The sequence below is a fragment of the Harpia harpyja genome, chromosome 1 (assembly GCF_026419915.1).
Source record: "Harpia harpyja isolate bHarHar1 chromosome 1, bHarHar1 primary haplotype, whole genome shotgun sequence".
In the NCBI taxonomy this organism is placed as follows: domain Eukaryota; kingdom Metazoa; phylum Chordata; class Aves; order Accipitriformes; family Accipitridae; genus Harpia; species Harpia harpyja.
This window is the reverse complement of record NC_068940.1, coordinates 101,997,503-102,019,376: the sequence shown is the minus strand read 5'-3', so window position 1 is coordinate 102,019,376 and position 21,874 is coordinate 101,997,503. Positions and strand designations below refer to the sequence as shown.

The following is a 21,874-nucleotide window of genomic DNA, read 5'->3' as shown; positions in this document are numbered from 1 at the left end:
GATACAAATGGGGTCTTAGTACCTAACCCCAATGTCAGTCCTTGGTGGCAATGGGAATTTAGCTATGAGCTCGGAGGGGGTGGGGAGAGGATTGCATTAACTTTTTGCTGTCATGAACCAATGGCTTAAAACCACTATTGTGAAGGCATCTTACCTCTCCGGCTGAGAAAGCAGATGCAATTTCCTAGAAATTTTTATGATGCTACATGCCAGGAAGTGTAAGATCTCACGGCAGCTGTTTCAAAGATTACTGTAAAGAGGTTTCTCCACGCCTAGTCTATAGATGGCAAGGACCTTCCATCATGTCACTGCATAGTGGGAACTTTACTGCATAATGCAAAATTACAAATATTTACAAAATTACAAAATAATAGTCAAAAGCTCATTTTACCCTGTTCCCTACTTCGATGGGAGCCCTGCTGTTTCTTCCAGACGGTAAGTTGGCCTCTTGCCCAGACCGTATATCTCTTATGACAGACTCCTTAAGGACCAAATCTAAATGGAAGCCAAAAGAAATATGTCTTACTAAGTGACACAAGGGTAACTTTCTGAGTCTGATTCTTAGCCCATTTTAACTGATTTTGCACAGACACAACTCTGCTGGCTTTAACTGTATTAATCCAGATTTGTACTGATGCAAGCAGAGAGCCCCAGTGCCTTTGACATTGGTACAAAACCAAATTTCTAAAAATGCTGAAGTTGCAACCAGTGACCTAGGCAGTAGTTTAACAATTGCATTCACATCTGGCCCCTGGAAGATTTCTCAGTTGTTTGTCTGCCTCATTGTTAGCAGAGCCAAATTGCTACGTTACCTTAGGTAAGGGGGGAACATCTGCCATCTCTTACACCTCATTGCTGCTAAGAGAGTTATACAAACAACTGATACCAAACCCACTGACCAAAACAGAATAATCTTCTACAGCCTTGACTGAGCTTTGTACCAGGCTTTCAGGGCCAGACTGCCCCTGCTCCTAACACAAGTACCACAAGAACCGCACACCTTTTCCAGGAGGTCTGAGAAGGGCAGGGAAGGGGCTTAGACGAGTGTTGCTGGTGGTGGGAGTAAACTGCTATCCCAAGGGATGTCAAAGCTTCTGCCTTATTCTGTGCCTCCGCCAGAGCTTGTTTAGAGCCAATGCTGTTCTTCATCATTTTCTCCACCAAATACCCCAGTGATCCTTGGTAAAGAGAAGGACACCAGCATAAACATTCAGCCTACCATGAGGATTACAAGCACCTCTGAAGCTTGAGCTGCTCAAATGCAGCATCCCAGGTCGGATTCATAGAGAAAATATTCCCATGACACAGCTTTTCTTTTCTTTTTTTTGGTACTTTATGCTATTTATAAGGTGCATTTCTTGTGCACCTTACAAGATATGTGGCTTTGCCTTCTCAAATACTCTCACTCTTAGGACTGGATTTTACTTCTACCTGATCTATTGTAGGTTTGTTCAGGGAAACTGTACGCTGTAACAACATCCACCTCTATTTGCGTGAGTTTGGGCTCACCAGTGGGCACAGTCTGCCTCTCTTACTTGTTGCTGTTCGGCTGAATAGAACTGGGACGTGCTGCAGCAGCAGCAGCATTGGGCCCACAGTGCCATTGTCTTGCAAAATCTTACTGAAATCAATCGCACAATGAAAGTGCAAAAGACTAGATGGTGACTGATGTTCTGTTGGGGAGGCACAAAATGGCAGCTGTGGAATAGCTTGAGGAAGCCTGATGCCATGCACTGGTACCAGCATTACAGATAAGGTAACGGGATGTCAGTCTGCTTTCAATTCCTGAGCATATCCCACAGTTTATTTGGTGAATAAATCTTTCCTCGTCTCTGTTCTCCTTTTTACCTCCCTCACCAAGTTTGCCCTAGTGTCCATCCCGTTCTTGTTTTAGGAAGACACCCCAACTGGACTCCTTTTCTGTCGAGAGGAGAGTGTGCAACTTAGCTGGTCTGTAACTGTCTGTTTCCATTCATTCCTGAGGCTTTCCAGCTGCCCACAAAAACAATGCACTGATACACTCTGTGTGGACTTGAACCACGTCCAGAGCAAAGGGTTAGGTGGGGCCGGGAGATTCGGGGAGTGTTCTTTGTCCTGGAAAACAGAGCAGATACCAGCACGACACGGTCAGAAAGATGATGGTGGAGGAGCAGCCTGCTGATTCCCCAGCCCACACATGGTCCACACGCCAGACTTCAGGGTCAAGCATCCTGCTCCTCACCGGGCAAATGTCAGGAGTACCAAATTCAAGCATCTAAACACTGGGAGGAAGAACTTAATTCCAAGGGGGGCTGATGCTGCACTTTCACGGGTGTAAAGTAGAGAGATTTCATCAGAAAGGGTGTAATATTTAGTTAATTTTTCAGTTAAACTCTCTCTCTCTCTCCCCTTTTATCTTCCTTCCTTTTCACAGAGAGGCATAAAGTGAGTAATAAAAAATGCTAACAGCACAACTTCTTGATTTATACCGCTAGCAGATCTCAGGCGCAACTCCCTGTTGAGTTTGAGGGAACAGCCTGATTAAAAATTGATGCCACAATATGGTCTGTCTTAGCAACAACACTCGCAAGTGAAATTCATCTAGGATATAAACTGTGACATTTAAAATGCCTGTTGGGTGAAACTTGACCAAAAAAAAAAAAAAAAATTGGTGTGTGTGGCTCTGGGGAATGAAGGCAATTGCCGTGCCACTTTATGGAATATTGTGTGTGAATCACTGAAGCTATTAAGTCTTCTGCTGCCTTTTTCCTGGCCTCAAGAGGTTAACTTCTTCCCAGAGCCATTCACTGGGGTGGGAAATAACCGCGTGCGTGTGCCACAGAGCTATGTCTGGTCTGGGTACGTGGGTGATCTGGATTTCGTGTTGTTTGCCTGAGAGACCCACTGGAGAGAATAATGAGGGGGTTCAAAAGAAGAATATTCTTTCTGCCAGAAGTGGTCTTTAAACCAGGCCTTTGCTTATTTGTTGGGGGAGATTACTCACAGGGTCACCTGGCAAAAATGACTGGAAGTTATGAAAGAAAGGGCCTCCTGCCAACTATTTAAGAGAAAGAGGGAGAGAAATGGAGGAGAAACGGGAGAAAGAGCAGTGAGTTGGCTGCAGGGAAAGGGACATTTTGTGATTCAGAGGAGAAGCCAAGAACTAAGGCTGTAAAGGGAGGGAGAGGACCCTGGGCTCCTTAGAAGGCTCAATGCTATATTCTGGTGGCATTCAAGCATAAATTGAAAGCTGAGGCAAAGAAAAAGGCATAGGCACTTACGGATGCCTTGTGGAGCACTTACGGCAGAGGTGGAGCTCTAGGAAGGGGTGAGTATAAAGCACCAGAGTTACCTGGGGCTCAGCACTGCTTCTGGAAGTGTAGGGCAGCTGGTTTTCCCCATCCCACTTCCAAAGAGGGGCAAAGAGAGCCTGTGCTACGAAGCTAAGACCAGGAGGCTTAGCCGAGTCGCTTGCTGGTTGTTAGCTGTTCACTGCACCCAAAGAGGTGCTTTGAGACTGATGAAAAGGAGGGTGCTTCTGAGATAGATACCCCCATAAATCTCAGCCTGGGCTGTTATCACACCAGCAGGGACCTTCTGGGGCCAAGACAGGGCGGGCTCCCAGAGAATTTGGCCTTGAGCATGCCAACAAGGAAAGCTGTCGCAAGGCAGCAGTGATACACCCACTGAGATCCAAGGACAATGAAAATATACAGACCCAGCACAGTTCCCTGCAGCTTACACCACTTTGACAAAACATCTGCTCCCCTGGAGTAAAATCCCTCCCTTAGTCTAAGCAGATACAGTTCTCCCTGAAATAGCAATAGGAGCTGCTGCATCTGCTCACACCATGGCCAGGCTTCAGCCCCAGGAGGATGAGGCCTTAGCTAAATCAGGCTGAGCTGCCTGCTTTATCTTACACTCTCCTGTGACTAACTTTTCTTATTACACCTCTTTACACAAGCGCCAAACCCCAAGCAGGCAAGAAAGCCGTCCAAAATGCAGAAGAATTATGACAAAGGCTCACACATCACGGGGTTTTGGAAAGGTTATTAATTTAGTAAAAAAGTGTGCAAATCAAACTCTCTGGCAGCATTTGTGTGATGATAATCATGCTGATTAAGTGTTTGAGCCTCAGGATATGCTGGGAATGGCACTAGGACCTAGAAAATAACCACCCCATGCTTTTGGAAGACAGCTGCAGGCTCTTCCTGTTCTGCTCTGTAAGTGATCCATCTCCTCTCACAGATCTGTTCATTTTGGATGCAATTGCTCAAAATATGCATTACTTATGGTCATACAGATAAATACAAAGGGGACTAGCAGTTGTGCTGTTAACCCTTCAGATCCCCGTTAGGCCAAGCCATGCAATGAGGAAGCAAAAGGTTCAGAGCCCAGTTTTACCTACAACTGACTTTGATAAAGCCAAATCAGTTCCATTAGCTAAGGTTATTAACCTTAGGGAATATACATTTCCTCTCTCCTCTCTAAATTTGGCAATGGACTCTATTACCATTTGCTAATGAGAAAGGTGCTCGTTCTCCTGATTTCTGTGTTGGTGAAGGAAAGGACAAGCTGATCAAACCAATGGCCTTGATTCACATCCAGCCTTAAATTTGATATACCATTTTCATCTAATCAGCACTCTACAGGGGTGTTAGTGAATAGTTGATGTTTAAGGCATGGAGATGGATTCCTAGGGAGTTACAATGGCACAGAAGTGACAGGAGGAAAGAATCAGGACAGAGGAGATGCTATTTACCTTGGTCGGCTGCATTGGGACTTTTCTCCTCGCCTACTCAAGAATGAATTTCACAACTAAACCACTGAAATGATAAAAACAATAGCCATTTTGCAGAGGCACTACTGAAATATGAAGTCTTGGAACTCTTGAACAGGAACAGAAATGTGAAGAGTGACTCTTAACCACATAGGAACATATACATGCTGTGGGCCTGTAGCTGTGGCAGCTATTTGGCTGCAGTAAATCAGTGCAGTCAGGCTAAACAAACTTGATTGAACTACCTGGCTTGCTTGATGAGCCAGTTCTGCACCAGGCTCCTCAACCAGCTAGTGTCCCTCTGGGACAGGCTGCAGTAGCCAACGCACAGCTCTGGGCCTGCCCTAATTCACGCTAATTGACACTGACTGCCTTTGACGCTGGGTAATCACGCTTTGCAACTGGGAAATCAGAGCTTCCCTGTCATTGTTGCACCCAGCAGAAGTCACGAACAGCAAAGGACTGAGACTGACATCTCCTGACACAGTTTTGGGTCTTTTCCATGCAAGCTAAAGTGCTCAGCTGTGTCTTTCAAGGGGCGATTTGGACCCAAATGGAAAAATCACTGATTTGAATGCTTTTAGTATTGTTGTTATTACTATTATTCTTACTATTGTTATTCTGTCCTGCTAGGGAGGTGCTGGGGAAGGAACATCTTCTGCAAGAAATCAGTGCAAGCTTTGAGAACCTGGGGTAACCTATGCCCTCCCCTGGAGTTTCTGTCATCTTGACAGCAAGTTTGTGCTAAAGGGTCAAATGCCAATTTCAAAGAAAAAGAAAAAGGAAAAAAAAAATACCCCAAGAACTGGAACAAGGGAAACTCTGTCTGGTACTTCTTTCCAGCCAAAGAACTCTTTAATAGCAAACTATTAGACAAATCCCAGGCCTGAGGGGTTGTTACAGAGGTTTTGGATTCCTACCAGAATTTTTTTTTGTGTGTCTCCAAACCTGTATTGTCTGAATGCAGCTGAAAAGAAGAATCATTCAGTGTAATGAGAAGTTTTGCCACTATCATGGAAGTCCCTATTTCTGATGGGATGTGTGATCCCTAATTGTCAAGGGAGCTGACTGTTAAATATCATTTATTAATAAATTGTAAGAAGAGAAGTCTGAAACCTTTGAAATGCAGATTGTCAGCTCTGTAGTTAGACCTGAACTGAAATGATAAATTCCAGAAGTCAAAATGGTGTTTGCCTGCTTTTTTTCCTCTCTCTCTTTTTAAAAGGTAGATGACAAATGAATCTGGCCCCAACCCCCAGTGAAAAAAGAAGCTCTATTATTTTCAGAAAAATAATTTCAAAGGGCAAGTCAATAATAGCAGGATACGCACAAAATAAAACCTTTGGAATCCTGTTATTATTATTATTATTATTGTAGGTTCAGATGACTCAAATGTTATTATTTTCTTCTTGCACTACCAGCCAAGAAAACCAATGACAACCACATAAAGCTCTGCAAATCTCAGCAGTTTTGATTCCCACTTACATTACTGGAGCAGCTGTTGCACTCGCATAGTTTAGCAGGTCAGCTCTGCGTGTGGACTGGCCCACACTGTGCTTTGTCTTCTTGAAAACTTTAGCTTGATTTAAGAGCGGGATTCATGTACAGCCTACCCTGCAGAACTAAACTAAGCTTATAGTATTAGGCATGTTACTATGTCAGAAGGGGCTCAGTTATGTGCTAGTACCTTATGGCTTATATAGCACATGGCACTGGTTCATGTACCAGTAAGAGACTGGTTTTGGTCACGGCTGCCTTGAGTAAAGTATGCCAGGAAGAGGTCTGTTCCACTGACACTCTTTTGCTACTGGTCTCTCTAAGCTGTTGGTTTCCAACAGCACAAAAAATGCAAGGGGAAGGTCAGCTGAAACCACAGTCTTGCCCATCTATGAGTCAGGATCATTCACCCACCTTCCCACCACCATGATCATGGGGCAGCAACGTCACAGCTTAAAAGCACCTCTCCCAAAACATGAATAAACCTGTGCTGTCCATGAGTGGGTTGTCTTGGCTGGTGTGGTGTCATGTGGTGAAGGAGTTGCACTACTCTCTTACCCCATCACAGATGAGCAACACTGGTGACCACCAAGAACTAGTTCCATGAGAAAACAGCTATCTTTTAGTTTATATCAGGCTAAACAAACCGAGAGGCAGCATCCCAAAACTGCTGCAATGAGTTAAACAATATAATTAAAAAAAAAATGCAGTTTTTCCACGGAATAGCAGGGACTGATCCTTTACCATCCCGGACATTGGAGTATCGTAGCAGGAGCGCATGAAACCATTCTGACTGAGAGGAAGCATTCGGTGCACTTTGGACTGTGGGAGTGCACGTGTGAATGCCTACACAAAGTGTGGATTTACCACAATCCACTAGAGACCATCATATTTAAAGAAGGAATTTACATTAACGATTCCAGTATGATTTCATGTTTGCTTCACGCACAATTTGACTGAATACACTGGTACATTCCTCCATATGTTAACATGCTTAAACCGGGACAGCTTGACTTGATTACGAACTGACTTACGCTGAACCACATAAAGATGGCCAGCTGTCCATGGAAAACATGGTGCACCCATTTGCTCTTTCTTCAGTGTTTGTGTTGCTCCATGGAAAATTAATACACATTTTACTTCTGTCCTTTTCCACTTTCTCCCATGTCTTTAGTTTCCTTCATAGCCACCAATAAATATGGGAACAGCTCAAGTTGTGTGAGATGTTATTGCACCTCATCTGCTGATTGAATGGTTACTCTTGGAACAAGAGGACACCAAGCTATACACCAAGTCCCAGCCACTGGAGGTTGATTTAACTGAATTTAACCTCTCCAATAAACGAGATGTTTTAAAATTAAAAACCAAAACAAATCACCGTTTGCAATGCTGAAGATGCTGATCACATCAGGCAGATATCATCTGATTCAGCGACTTGTTAGCTGTATCAGATTTACTCCTGGACAAGAGTTTGAGCCCACAGATGGTAAAAATTTCAAAGCCAAACCTGTTTTCACCCACGTTAATTTTCCTTTGACTTCAATAAAACAAGGAAAAGAAAGTTAAAACCAAACCAGGAGAAGCATGGGAGCCAGGATATCTGTCAGTGTTTCCAGAGTACTAAGATGTGTCCCCTCTATGTTTTCACTCTGTCATTGCGTAGGCTTTAGCAGCGACCATGGCTCTCCTCCTGGTGCCAGAGGTCGGAGATGTCCTTTGAAGCTGTTCGTTTCCTTTCTGCATTCAAAGAGATCACTGTTGAGCAAGACTTTCTACTAAAGAACTAATAAAACGGCTCGAGCAGACACCAAGGAGTGAATTCATTTTTACCAGGTCCACAGAGGTGTCTCTGGAGAAGGAGAGAAGAAAGCACAGGAAGGTGTGAGCGTTGGGCGGCCTCAATAGCAGGATAATGCCTCTTGAAATCCCCAGGGAAGGGAGGTGGCTCTGCAGCCCATTCGCTTGTGTAAGCAGTTAGTAGAGATTCATTTGAGCTATGACAACATCAAACATGCCAACAGTGGATCAGGAGGCAGTTTCCTCCTTACTTTTGCCGTATATACATGTACTGAGTAATATAGCAATGCAAAAGTACTGCAGTGGCTCAGATATCTTCTAAGGATTCATCTGAAAGAGATGTTCCATCAAATTCCCACATTATTCAGCTACAGAGAAAGGACATTCGTGTATGCAGGCGTTCTGGCAGGAGCTATTTGCTTTGGGGCCAGATGTAATTCAAAGTTATTCTAAATATTACACTGCAGCAGCCTGGCCAAGCCCAGTAATGCTGATTATTAGGGCTTTCCTGGTTTTCCAGCTGGAGCTAATTTCATTTAGTTCTCTCTCTCATAATTAACAACTTGTACCTTTTGTTCATTTTTGAATCTTTGTTTTATCTCTAGCATTTTGTAGAATAGTTTCCAATTTACTTAATCCATTGCCTGCCTCCTCGGTGCACGTAGCAGAACTCATTCAGCCATACAGTTTAATGACATACAGCTCAAATCTCTGCTGCACAATCTCACATCCACTTCACATCAAGCTGGCATTTTTGTCATTTATAGTTTATATGCTATAAACTCACAAATCATACCATTTCATACTAGAGCAATGTCAATAATTTTTTTTTTTAAAAAACCCTAACCACTAGCAAACATATGGGATCTGTACGTTCTGTCCTTTAAACAAGTGCAGATTTAGCAAGGAGGGGGAGGGAAAAGGAAGAGAACGAGAGCCACATCCCCCCGCTGCCAACGCAATGCATGTTCCTGCAGCATCAGTGTTTGGATCAGGCCCATGGCCACCCTACTTAGGTTTCAAATCAAGAAAAAATAGATGGAATTAAATTCCCCACTGCCAGTTTTTAGTGGTATTAGATTCTGCATACAGAGGATTTTTTTAAATAGTGTTCACATGAGACTAGCTTTTTGCATTGAGAGTGTGTTCACAAATGGGATATCAGATGTTAATAAATGATGAATATTTAGTCTGTAGGCATATTACAGACATGCGTAAAATGTGCTATAGGTGGCTAAACGTGAGCTTGTTACAAACAGGGTTCCACGCAACAGCACGGATTAACTAGACTGCCTTTTTTGTGCTTTTAACTCCTAGCATACAGCAGGGTTCAGTCCAGGACTGGTGCTCCTAAGTACTTCCACAATTTAAATAACAAATACTAAGCTACTAGAACATATAAACAAACAATGAGTTTGAAGCCTATAGATGAAGTGGGCTTGCACACAGTAGCTGCATGTTGGAGTCAGCCTGTACATCTGTGCGTACGTGCACAGTCCCACGTATCCCATTAAGGACGGGGAGGGATGTCAGTGGGTCCCTCTAAGGGCTGGTCTGCACGGAGGGAGGTTGAACCACCGAACACTGGAAGCCATACAACAGAATATCTACGATATCGCAGGTCTGACCCCAACATTAGTGGGACAGTCACCCCCCTTGGCTGTGTGCACCAAGTGTCAAGAAACCCAGGTGTGGGGATTTCTGGGCTTACACTGTTGTTCTCAGGGGAATGTGCGTGGATGGTTGTTCATTATTTTCTTTTCCTTTGTCTTCCAACTACTTGCAGCATCTGGGATTCCAGTTAGTGTATATTTTAAAGCCTTTGTTTCTTTATCCTTCATGCTGCACTGTGACATTGAACATGCTTCAAATGAATGAAAAGCCTCCTTTAAAGCTAGTCACAATTCAATGCCTGTCTTTCTTTGGGACCACATTTGGGTTTTTTAACAGATTAATCGCCAGAAGGTCACAACAGAGAGCAATGCATATGACTGAATATTAACTTTTAATAGAGTGCATTGAGCTCAGGAGCCGATTAGAGCCTTCATGAAGCAAGAGCAACACTAATCCTGGAAGGACTCCTAAAATCTTTCGTAAGCTGCATTTAATTAAAAGAAAATGAAATACGCAAGAGTTGATGCACGAGTTCTACATTTGTGCATCCCACTCAATGAATGAATCATTTCCCTGCCTTCTTCTCTGACACAGAAATACCTTGCTATCCATTAAAGATGCTTAAATATTTTTACGGCTCCAATGGACCATGTGTCACCACCAGCCACCCAGGACACAACTATTGCAGGGCAGAGCTGGTATGATGTAACTATAGTGCTTCTGCAATGATTTGGGTAGAGGATGACATCCAGACTGTACGCTGTCTACAGGAGGACATAATTGCTTGTATCACTGCTAAGGCAAATGTCACCCGATCTATTGTTAAATTCACAAAGTAGATTTTTTTTTTTTTTTTTGTATCTCCATACCCCCCCCATAACACATATATGGCATATGTGCATCTGGGGCAAATCTCAGTCGATGCATCTCTACCAATGGTACCACTTCATCACGGCAGCAACACGTATCCTTCTCACACAGGCCCAGTTCTTACCAATTGCCCCAGTTCTATTACTGGAAGAGAGCCACAGGGAGCCAAGAAGCTCTAACTGGAAAGATGAACAACAAGGCAGAGGAGTATGAACCGATCGAATGGCAGCCAGATCCAGTGTCAGAGTGGGATGCAGTATGGGACCAACCAGCCCCCTGCCCCGGCACAGAGCACAGACCCCTGCTCTTCCCAATAGCTCTACAAAGGGCAGGATCCCATTGAGGACCTGCAAAGCTGAGCAGCCCTGAAGGCACTTGCACCTCGTGCTCCAGTGTGCTGGGGACCTGTCAGCCTCGCTCATGTCCCTTTGAAGGGCTGGGGACAGTGGTTAAATCAGCAGCCTTTCCACTGGATTAACACAGAGCTTTGCAGCTCTGCCAGCACCATGCCCATGCCTGTCAGGATCCATCAGACAGCCAAGTCTTAACAGCTAATAGAATAATGGAGTGAAAAGAATAAAATTACCCCTTTCTGAAATAGCCAGAAACACTCTTAGCTAATACTGAACACAGCTTATGATTTTACAGAAAGGAGGCTACCTGACTTTTGGGTGCTGAATGCAAGGGGAAGCGCCCAGGCTGTCATGGATGGTCTGTAGCTGAGTGGGCAAGGGTGTTCCCATCCTGGCTGCCAAGCACCAAATGGGGTTCAGGGGCACCGAAACAACCGGGATGGGCTGGAAGCACCGAAGGGGCAGAAGGATGGGAAGAGGGTTGTGCGGAAAGTGACAGTGCTGTGGCTGTTTTCTTTGCTGCCACCCCCTCAAAATGTCATTGTCAGCTGAAGGGCTTATGAATCAGGGAGCAAAAAGAAGATTGCTCAGGTTTTGTGCCTTCAGGGAATTTTTTTAAACATACATTTTTAATGTGTGCTGATCAAAGGTCAAAGTAACTCAGGACAAATGATTTCTATCATCAGCTTTGCATCAGGACCAGCACGTCGCACTCAGACAGATGCTGCGAGTCGGTCAGATCCTGACACGATCCTCAAGTCTGTCATCATGTGGCACGAGCAGATCATCTGACGGCTGTGCGCCTGCGCTCACAACACACGCGTGCAGCAATGTGACACCCTCCAGGCATCAGGAGTCAGCTGGGTTCATCGCATGGTGGCCCTGGACAGGGCAGGGTGAACATGGGTCAGACCACAACCATGCCGGGGAGCAAGTTGCTGGATCTGCTTGTCACCACCAGTTCTGGCCCATCGCCCCCATGTCCTCCTTATAAATCACTGCAGAATAAAAAAAGCATATTCATGGCATGTAAATCAAGCTTAGAAAAGTTACAAGTCCATTCCCTCTTGAACTCATGCAAGTGATGGAAAAAAAGTACTGAGAGCCAAAAACTGGTACTTAACAATTTATTCTACAGGTCAGTGAGTGGGAAGGAGGGTGATGCCTGGTCTCAGCAGGCCATTGCTAGTAGGATGAAAGCTCAGCTAGAAGTAGTTGATGACTCTTCTGATGGACTGGATGCTCGCGCTGCGTGCCTGCCACGCATTGAAGCTGCTGAACTCGCCCCGCTCCACCACGTACATACGGCCTCGGTAGTTGGGCTCCTCATACAGCACCCACCTGGGCAGAAAGGGAGGGTTACTTAGGTCCCAACAGTGTGGTCATGCAAGGTGGCCTCACGCCCACGTTGAATAGCTGCATTTAGGCACTGCAGTACCGCAAACTACTGGGGCCCGATGGTCCCTCTGCAGTCCTGGTCCCATCCTGTGCACAAAAATGCCCCTGGTGGAATCAACTGCTGGCGCTTCCCCCCATTTCCAGTGTAGCCTGGCAATTATCCACAGCCAGATTGGACCTTGCCTTTAGAAGAAGTTGTTTTGGGTTACACCAGCAATGAAGCCTGGGACCAGGTGCAGCCCGCTTCACATTGCTGTAGGAATGGATCTCTCTGAGCTTTACCATGTGCAACAGAACAATTTAATAGCATTTGATAGTGCTAAAGGACATGAGTCCCCTCCGCACCTGGATAAACCCATTTTGGACTGTAAGGAGAAATGTGCAACGCTTGAAGGATGTTTTACCTCTTTGAACTGACTCATTAGCTATGATGGGAATCATCTAATAATTTCTCTGTTTGCTAGTAATTCTCAGTGGCCTCTATTTGATGCTTTCCAACAGAGAGCAGGACTTGGCTCAGTTATCTTCACTTTATCTGTATGTCCAGCATTAACTACAACTTTCCCTTGGAATACAGTCAAATATATACAACACTCAACAACCTTGGTGACTTGGCATGCCTGACTTCTTCACCTAGCTTGGCTACATCTTTCTCCATTTGAAGGTCTTCAAGTCAGGAGCAATTCTGACGGTCAAGAGGGACAAATTTCACTGCTCTTCTCTCCCTTTACTCCTTTGGTACACACTGTGCCATGATCTTAATGTGGCCACAAGTGTCACCTCTTTCCTCTATTTAAATCCTCCATGCTTTTTAACCAAGTTTTGCCATTTCTCTAATAGTTTTAGTGAGTTTTAGTCACCCCATCATTGCTGAACTGCTTATCTCTGCCTCGTTTGTCTATTCCCAATGTTTTTAAGGATTTTATAAGGATCTCTGCTGCTTGTCACATCTATGGGCTCAGCAACGACAGCAGAGCACAAGTGCAATCCTCCAATTTGGTTTCTGTGGTCTGTCTCTTGGCAGGAATTCAGCAGTGACATTGGGGTTGGGACCTACTGTATATGGGATTTCCAGGGAGAAACTCCTTTAAGTACTGGATGGGTTGAAGAATGCTGGGCCTCCGGGGTCAGACAACAGCTGGTGAACTCAGATCAGTCTGACCCAGAGCAAAAAGCTGGAGGCCTAGGAAAAAAAGCTGTTTATAAAACCAGCCACCCATGGGCATTACTTAAAAAAAAAAACCAAAAGGTTAGGGTATTTAGTCGAGCCACCTTACAGACTCCTTGACATATTTGGATTTATTTTGTGTTTCTGAGAGGATGCCAGGTGGGACTGTGGTGGGTCCCTTCTCCCATCTGCCTGTGCACTGATATGACTGGCACGTTGAGCACATGCCTGCCTGGTGCCCCTCTCCACCCTGCTGCCACAACCCTTTTCTGCAGCATCGCTGCAGTGTGCTCAGCCAAGACATTCGGATCCCAAGCGTTTCCTACAAATAAGTTCCATTCTTTAGCACTTTTTGCAGCCAGTGTATATCTGAACCAGAATTACAAAGTCATCCTCAGACTTTTCCTTTGAAGCTCACTTTGCAGCACATGGAGAAGGCTGCCCACTGCTCATGTGGGTGTAACAGCAGATTGCTCTGAAGCCATGTCCCGTCCCCCACCATCACATAACCTGATGCGCAGTGTTGGAGAGCGTGCTCAGCTCTTCAGCTTAATTAAGAACAATTTATAAAATTATCCTCTTCCTCTAGATACACACCCCAGCCTTGTTCATATGGCAAGCATGGCTTGCTTCCTTTTCTACCCCATCCCTTCAGCTTATGTGCACCTCTCCATATTTTTGGACAATCACGGGCCTCTTTCTCCATCAGCTCACCACCCCTCCCTCAAGCACTCCTGAAGAGAACTCCCAGTCCTATTTTCAGCACCTTCCAATCACTCCCTCCTGCTAAGAATACCTAATGTTATTGAAAATACTGCATGGTGGTAGGACAGGGATATTCACAGGGCATTGCTGGCCTACCAGGTCATGGTGGATCTTTCAGCTCTGCTCTGCTCTAGGGCATCTTTCAACAACTGGTGGACCCTGGGGGTAGTGCAGGGGGTAGAGCAGCCCCTCATAGTCACTGCCTTTCCCAAGAGCTTTGCGTTTCTCTCCAGACACACGGTTGATGTGTCTGCGCAGTCGCATTGAGGGAATGGGACAGGCCTTGGGGTAGATGGAAGCAGACTGCACGACCTGGTGTGGTGATAAGAACCCACCAGCTTGTACCTCTGCTTAGGGGAAGGCTGCAAAAAAGAGGAATAAAAGGAATAGCAGAAAGATGGGAGTGAAGTGTATTGGCAGTGCAAGGTGATGAGTGAAGACTTGTATGGCTTACTTAGCTGTTCCTTTATTGCCTAAAATTTACGTTCTCTGAGGCCATCAGCGAGAGAGGAAATCAAGTCAGTCAGGAGCCCAGAAAACAAAAAAAAGATGATCCTGTCCTCAAGCCCAGCATGGGAGAGCTGATCCAGGCACATAGCATACAGCCCTCAAACATCTCAGTGCTGTGTTTCATTAGCACATAAACCCAAAGGACACGAGAATAAAACTCGCATGGAACCAGCTCAAGCCTTATAAGCCAAAACTGGCTGCTTGTGCTGAAAAACTAGCAGGGGAGCACTGCAGCTTCAGCCTGAACCAAGTGGGATGCTTTCAGTAGGGCTCGAGGTCACTTATTCTCCACGTAGGACTTGAGCATTGCCATGAGCAGCTATTGCCTCTGCTGAGAAAGATGTAAGGTTTATTGAGCAGCGATGTTTGGGTACCTGTTCTGGTTGATATTTCACAGCCTGACGGCAGAACATCTACCAAATGCTTGTAAATGCTTCAGCAGAATAAATGGTTGGTCTGGTTCCTTCGAGTTATGTCACTGTAGCGTAGAAAAGCCCTTTTTGGGGTATTCTCTCCTGGACTGTAAAACAAATTCAGCTTTTTAAAGTTGTATTTTCTAAGCAATCCTCTGTGGAGTTGCTGAGGCACAAGGGAGGACAAGAAGCGCGCATCTTCATCTAAAACCAGATGATACCATATGTGATACTGGCGCTGGCTCTGCCCGTGGGACGGGCAAAGCCGCTCGCCACGCAAACCGCAACAGCTTCCGAGGAGGCGGTAACATCTCAAAACTGCTCCGAAATAGCAATCTCATTTCCAGCATGGTTTTAACAGCTTTACCATCACCCTTTCTGGCTGTGTGGGGTAGCAGTCACCAGCTCCAAAAGGGCAGTGGGGAAGGTGCTGGATGCCCTCAGTCCCACCACTCACCATGCCAAAAGCAGACTTTCTCTCCATTCTCATGTTTCCAGCTGATCCATCATCACTTCCCGCAGGCACGGCCATCCCCACAAGTGCAGGCAACAGCTTTTTAACAGCACGTGACACCATCCATGGATTTTGAAGGGGAAGCAAATATTTTTGTATCCAACGGATGTCGCGTTGCGGGAATTAAGGGGGAAAATCACAGAGCGAGAATTTGGCGGGCAGGGAGCTCAGGAGGACCCTGCTTTACACCTGCTTTCAGCATGCTCAGGGTAAACCAGACCCGCTTTCAGGCTGGGGATGTGCTGGAGACAGCCTGTGGCTGAAACTCCGCTCATCTCTGGTGACCTCCTCTCCTCTGCTCCCCAAATGGTCCTGCAATGGGTCCTGGGAGGGTTTTGCCGGGCTGAGCCCAGCACTAGCTACACCTGCAGCACCTCTGGGGTCATCTGGGCTTATATGGTCCATCTGAAGGAGAAAAGCGGTGCCATAGTGTCCCTTTCTCCTCCCTGGTCTCACCTCTCTGCTGCCCTATCTCCTCCTTCCGCCCAGAGCCAGCAGGTCCCTCTGCACCGTCCTGCCTTTTAATGGCCTCTTACAGACCCTTTGATGTGCTTGTAACAACCATGTTCCCAGAGGCTGAATGTAATGTTACAAAACTCCGCAAGTTTCCTCACCACGCTCCACTCAGTATTTTATTTTTTTCTATTTTTTTATCGCTACTTGAAGCCTTGCAGAAGTCATGTAATGTTAACATAAACAGTCTAGGCTCCCATGCGAGGGGAAGCAAGCTTTGTGCCCCTTACGTATTTTGCAGGGGAGGGGGGAAAATCAATCTGAAAAATTTAAGTGCTTGAAAGTTTCTGGGCAGCTTCCCAATTTCTCAAGCTCCAGGCTCTGCTACAGGGACACATGTGGTAAATAATTGGCCCTAAAGCTCTTGCCAGAGCACTCACAGGCTCTCTCTTGGCTTTATAGCGTTGGTACTCAAATGTCTTTTGCTTCAAATGCTCGGCACTAACAGAGTCCCTGGTGGGCTCCAGCCATTTCTTCTCATCAGGAGCTGGTAGCTCTGCTCCTTAGTTTTAATGAACAGCCACTGCCTGATCATAAGCCTGGTTTTTTGGAAGAGGGGGGGTCTTGGTTGAATCAGAAAGGGTCCTGCAGGACACTCGCTGTCAAGATATCACAGGCTTGGATGGCAACAACCTTTTTGCTATTCTGGGAGACAACTGCCGTTGGACAGAAAGGGTCCAACGTCCCACACTGGGTACAGGTGAGATGCGCAATATCCAGTCCAGGACAGGTGGAGAAGAGCGTTTCTGTGCTCCTTCCTCTGCAGGGGCTCCCCTCTGCCCCGTGTCTTGCTCCAGCCACCCTCTGCCTGGCTCTGGGAGGATTTTATGGCATTCCCCCGCTCCCAGCACACTTGCAGTGAAAATACAATTGTCGGACAGAGGAAAGGGGAGACGGCCAGATAACAACCCGTTTCACAACAAGAGAAAAAAAATAAGAAGGACCGACACCATTGAGAAAATGCAAATTGCCACCCGACAGCAAGAAAAAGGCAAAGCTGCCATCCTGCCAAGGCTTTCAAGAGCATCTGCAGGGGCAGGAGGATGGGCTGAGCATCAGTAACATGTCTGCAAAGCGGGTTCATGGGACACCGAGGGTGACCAAAAACCCCCATTGGGGTGGCTGCGCATCACCATCACAGTTGCCCCTGTCTTTCAGAGGCAGGATTTAATTTTAAGGTGAGATGCCGCTGCCTCATTTTTGCTGTCCAAGGAGGAGGTTTCTGGTATTGCAGCAAGCCTTGGTGAAGCCACTTGCAAAGCAAAAGCCCTGACCTGCATCACCCGGAGCCATCCATCCACCCTCCCCAAAATCCTCTGTGTGGATTTTAAAGAAGTGTTTGGAAACATGCACAGAAACGTTTAAAAAAAAGAAAGAAAGAAAGAAAAGGTGGTCTTAGGCTTCTCGTTTCATACACCTTAAAAAGGTGTCTCAGAGCTCTCGTAGCTTGTGCTTAGCAGCCACCCTCCAAAATTCATGCCCCCTTGAAGCAGCTCTCAATGGGCAGGCACCAAAATTCACCTTTAAACCATAGGCTTAATTCAGATTTTAGGCTTTCTCCAAGTCCCCCCAGCATCAACAGGCTTTTCCATGATGGGGGAAGTCTCTGCAGCCGCCTCGCTCCCCTGCGGTGCTGGGCACAAAGGGCATGGGGCAGGGAGCACCGCAGAGGCTGCGTGCTGGGACACACGCGGTTACTTACGCGCCGTCCCCGTACACTTTGAGGGCGTTGATGCAGGTCTTGTCCCAGCCTTGTCCCTGCAGGAAGGAGCAATCTTCCGTCAGCTCCAGGCTGGGACCACTAAAATGGCTCCCCTCAAATATTTCAATCCTGTAATGCTCGCCGTGCTGGGGACAAAGGGATACGAATCAACCAAAAAAAAAAAAAACCAAAACACACAGCAAATTATTTCCCCGGCTTTTATAAGACAAAAAGGAAGATGGAAGGGTGTGTTGGAAGGGGAATGTGAAAAGCAGTCCAACACCACCAGTGCCGGCACGCACAGAGCACGCACAAACTCGTGCCACCTCCCAGCACACCATGCCAACCAGAAAAGCAGCCAGAAAACCCTCATCGCTGCACCCAGCTGCACCTTCCTACAGCTGCCATCCACGTGCTAACACATTGCTTAGGGGATGCGTTGTGCTCAGGCACACGTAGCCCCTTGCCAATCTGAAGATCCTCCCCAGTGCCGTACAAACCCTCCATCCCAAATACAGCTTCAGCTACAGCTCCGGCTCTCCATGCACTCACATAGCAAGAAAAGGTATATATCCAGAGTGTACAAAGATGTTAGACTATTCCCCTAAACTAATTTACGTTGCCTCCAGTTCACGTGTAGCTGCTATTCCTGATGGGACATGTTGTGCCTTTCTTTAAGGAAAATTAAAAAAGGGAAAAGAAAAGAAAACTTCCTAGCATCATCAGTGGTGCATGAGCACTTGAGGGTGACATGATATAAATTCCCCTGGGGAGATTTCTACAGCCTGCAGCATAGATACTTTGGACCGAACGAGCTGAAAGGATATTTTTAAGCCGAATTCAAAGAATACCTAAATGAATTTTTCAAATAAACAACGTCAATGCACAAGAAGGCTGGGCTGCGATGCCAAATCCCACAGCAGGCGGCCGCCGGCAGCAGCCGAGCAGATACCGTGCCTGAGCAAACATTCCTCCGGGAATCTGCGCTGCAAAAATGCCTTGAAGCACTCGCTGGCATCTCACAGGGAAAATCATGGGCCAGGGAAGGAGGAGCACGTCCTCATACTGGCCGGGCTCCAGGACCCGGGGCAGAGCATCCCTCCCTGTACAGACCGCAAAGGTGCTTTGGGGAGGATGTTACAAACCTGAAACAAACGCATTGCTGTACCAAAACACAGCTTTGGGGCTAGCGAGAAACCCCACCATCTCCAAGTGGGTTCATCATTGCCCCAGGGGTCATCAGTGATAGGAGAGGCAAATGGAAAGACCTAACCCAGATTCATTTTATTTTGCTACTTTTTAATCTTCCCAATTAAACATTCCTCCGGGTGGTGCTTTTAAAAGCTTTGTAAGGGGAGGGCTATCTAGTATGGGGAAAAAATTGGTTTTAGTTTAGGATTACCGGAGGGGGTTTGCAACAGCAGAGAATTCAGCTAAAATTTGCTAGGAGCAGCCCAGCTGCCCCATAGGTCTGGTTCAGAAAGCCCTCAGGCTGCACGCTCCCCCTTCGGGTGTGTGGGGAGCCAGGGCTGCCGCGGCTCAAACTTGCCTTGGGCAACGAACCCCCTTCTTTTAATTCCCCTGTAAGTATTTCATAGCAACTCACATTAAAAAAAAGCACATGACGCCGGCAGGACCTTGCCACCTCATCTGAAAAACCACGGGAAAAATCTCATCCTGTTAAAGCCACTGCATTTCATGCCACGGAAGGAAAGCAATGTATCCCGGAAGGCATGGGAAACCGCGACTCGGCTTTGTGGCTTGTGCAGACCGCTCCAAGGGGGGACAAACCTTCCCTAGGAGACTATTTCCTTCTCAACAGGATGTATTATTTCTAAAGAGCGCAGATTTTTATTACACTTTTTCACAAGGTTCATGAAAAATAAAGCCCAACGGCAGCTCCGTCCCACCGATGCTCCAGCCGGGAGAGCGAAATGTGAGCGGCATCCACTCACCATCCCGACGGGCCGGCAGGAGCCCAGGTGGTCACTGCGGCCGTTCCAGCGATAGAAATCGGGGTACTCGCCGTGCTCCAGGATGTACTGCTGCCCTCGGAAATCGGGGTGATCGAAGCAGACCCAAGCCCCGCTCTGGACACAGATGGAGTTGACCCGGTTGAGGAAACCTCGGTCCTGGAAGCTGCCGCAGCTGCCGCAGACCTCCAGCTTTCTGCCCGTGAAGCATTTGCCTTCGTAGAAAGTGATCTGGGGGAGGGAGGAGAACAGGCCGGCGGTGAGGAGCAGGGGCACGGCCAGAGCCCCGTTTTGAGCAGATAGGAATCTCTTGCAGATGCATCGTTTTAGGATGGTTTGGGTTTGGTTTTGTTTTTGTTTTTTTTTTTTTTAGCTGCTTTCCAGCAAGAGGAGCACGGCATCACTGGCATTTTTTCCTAAGAACCATATTTGTTTTTCTGGGAACGCAGCGCATCCCGCATTTACGACACTTCTCGCCACCTCGTGCTTGCTCACACATATTTCCAGCAGGAATGTTTAAACAGGAAACTCAGCTCCCAAAACGCAGCTCCTTCTGCCGCACCCTCCCCGTCCCTACTACCAAATTTGCTCCCAGTATCACCACTCACATCGCATCCTCCGCGATACTATCCTAACTTACTCCTTCAACCCGGAGGATGCTCAGGCTCTCCGGTCCCAGGCTGAAAGGGAAGTGGTTGGGTCATTACTTACTTTTCCTGAGTATTGAGACATTTTCTGCTGGCTGCTATCCAAGACCAAAAGCAGGAGCCAAACCAAAACTGCGATGGACAGAAATGTTGGACACCCCGCTATATAGCAGCCAGCGGGAGGGGGGAGACGGGGCTGGTGTCGTGAGGGCTTTTTAACAAAGCAGTGGGAATGGGGGGCTTTACGCTTTCCTGCTTCGTAGGCAGAACCACCAGTAACGGGGCCTGCTGAGTCCGGGGTTTTGATTTCGGGCAGACGATCTGACAAAAGATTTGCTTGGCAGGGCTTTGGTCAATTAGTGGTGAACATTGACTGCTCCTTTTTGAAGAACTTCTTTTTTTTTTTTTTTTTTCCCCTTTTTTTTTCACCCTTTTTTCCCACTTTCCCCCCCCTTTTCCCTTTTTTTCTCTCCCTTTTTTCTCTCTTTTTTAATCCTCTTTTTTTAGAGCAGACAAGAAGTAAACATGAAAACAGCAGCATCTCTAAGCATGGCATGTAGTTTCTCTGTATTGGGTTCGCTTCTTTTTATTGTTTTTTCCCAGCTTCTCACCTATTGCAGTGTGGCAGCCAAAAGCAAGCATTCTTGGAAGACTCCTCACCAATAATACATTGCACTCCATCCGTCAAAGCAATGGTTTCTCATTCAACCTTCAAACCTCTTTAAATGGCATCTTCGAAAGCCAAGGACCTAATCCCCTCTGAAGCACAAAGATCGGTCTCTCAAAGCCACCGACGAGTCGTTTTTATGAACGTTTTGATCTTTCAGCACTGAAGCACCAAGACACAGGTATAAGTCAGGATTAGAAGGATTTTTTAAGCCATACTGTTGACCGTAACATAATATTTCCCATATAGCTGCAATTACGGCTTCAGAGTCTGGCATCTCAAATGCCAGCCCAAGGAAAAGCTGCTTCGTATTCCCCTCTTTTGTGCTATAAGAGCATCCAGAGACTTTAACTGTCTTATTCTGAGGGCAAATAGCAAGGGAAACCCCCAGCCCATAAACCCCATCAGTTTATATTAATGAGCCAGGCTAGGAAGAGATAAAGGGGCTGGCCAATGGACCAACACGCAGAGACATACCGGGGCACCGTGTTAAAAGGAGATTTGCCTTTTATGCTATTTAATAGCTCTGGAAGAGACTTCACACCCAGCTCCTACTCATCAAATCCACCTGTTCGTCACCCACGGGGCCCCTGTCACCTCCCCCTGCCACCGCCGCTCCGCTCCCTGGACCGTCAGGCACACACTTCAAATCGAACCCTAAAAACTCATTTCTTGGCAGGTTGCTCCCGTCTGCACACGTGCCAGCAGCCTTGC

General features: G+C 46.6%; 1 protein-coding gene across 1 annotated transcript; it reads right to left on the bottom strand.

Moving 5' to 3' along the window:
• Positions 1 to 12,021: 12,021 nt before the first annotated feature.
• On the bottom strand, positions 12,022 to 20,461 carry CRYGN (crystallin gamma N). Its single transcript, XM_052780587.1, is given in 5 exon segments — positions 12,022 to 12,231; positions 17,874 to 18,019; positions 19,829 to 20,085; positions 20,088 to 20,153; positions 20,455 to 20,461. Coding segments are annotated over 5 exon segments (612 nt in total). The 3' UTR covers positions 12,022 to 12,095.
• Positions 20,462 to 21,874: the final 1,413 nt, after the last annotated feature.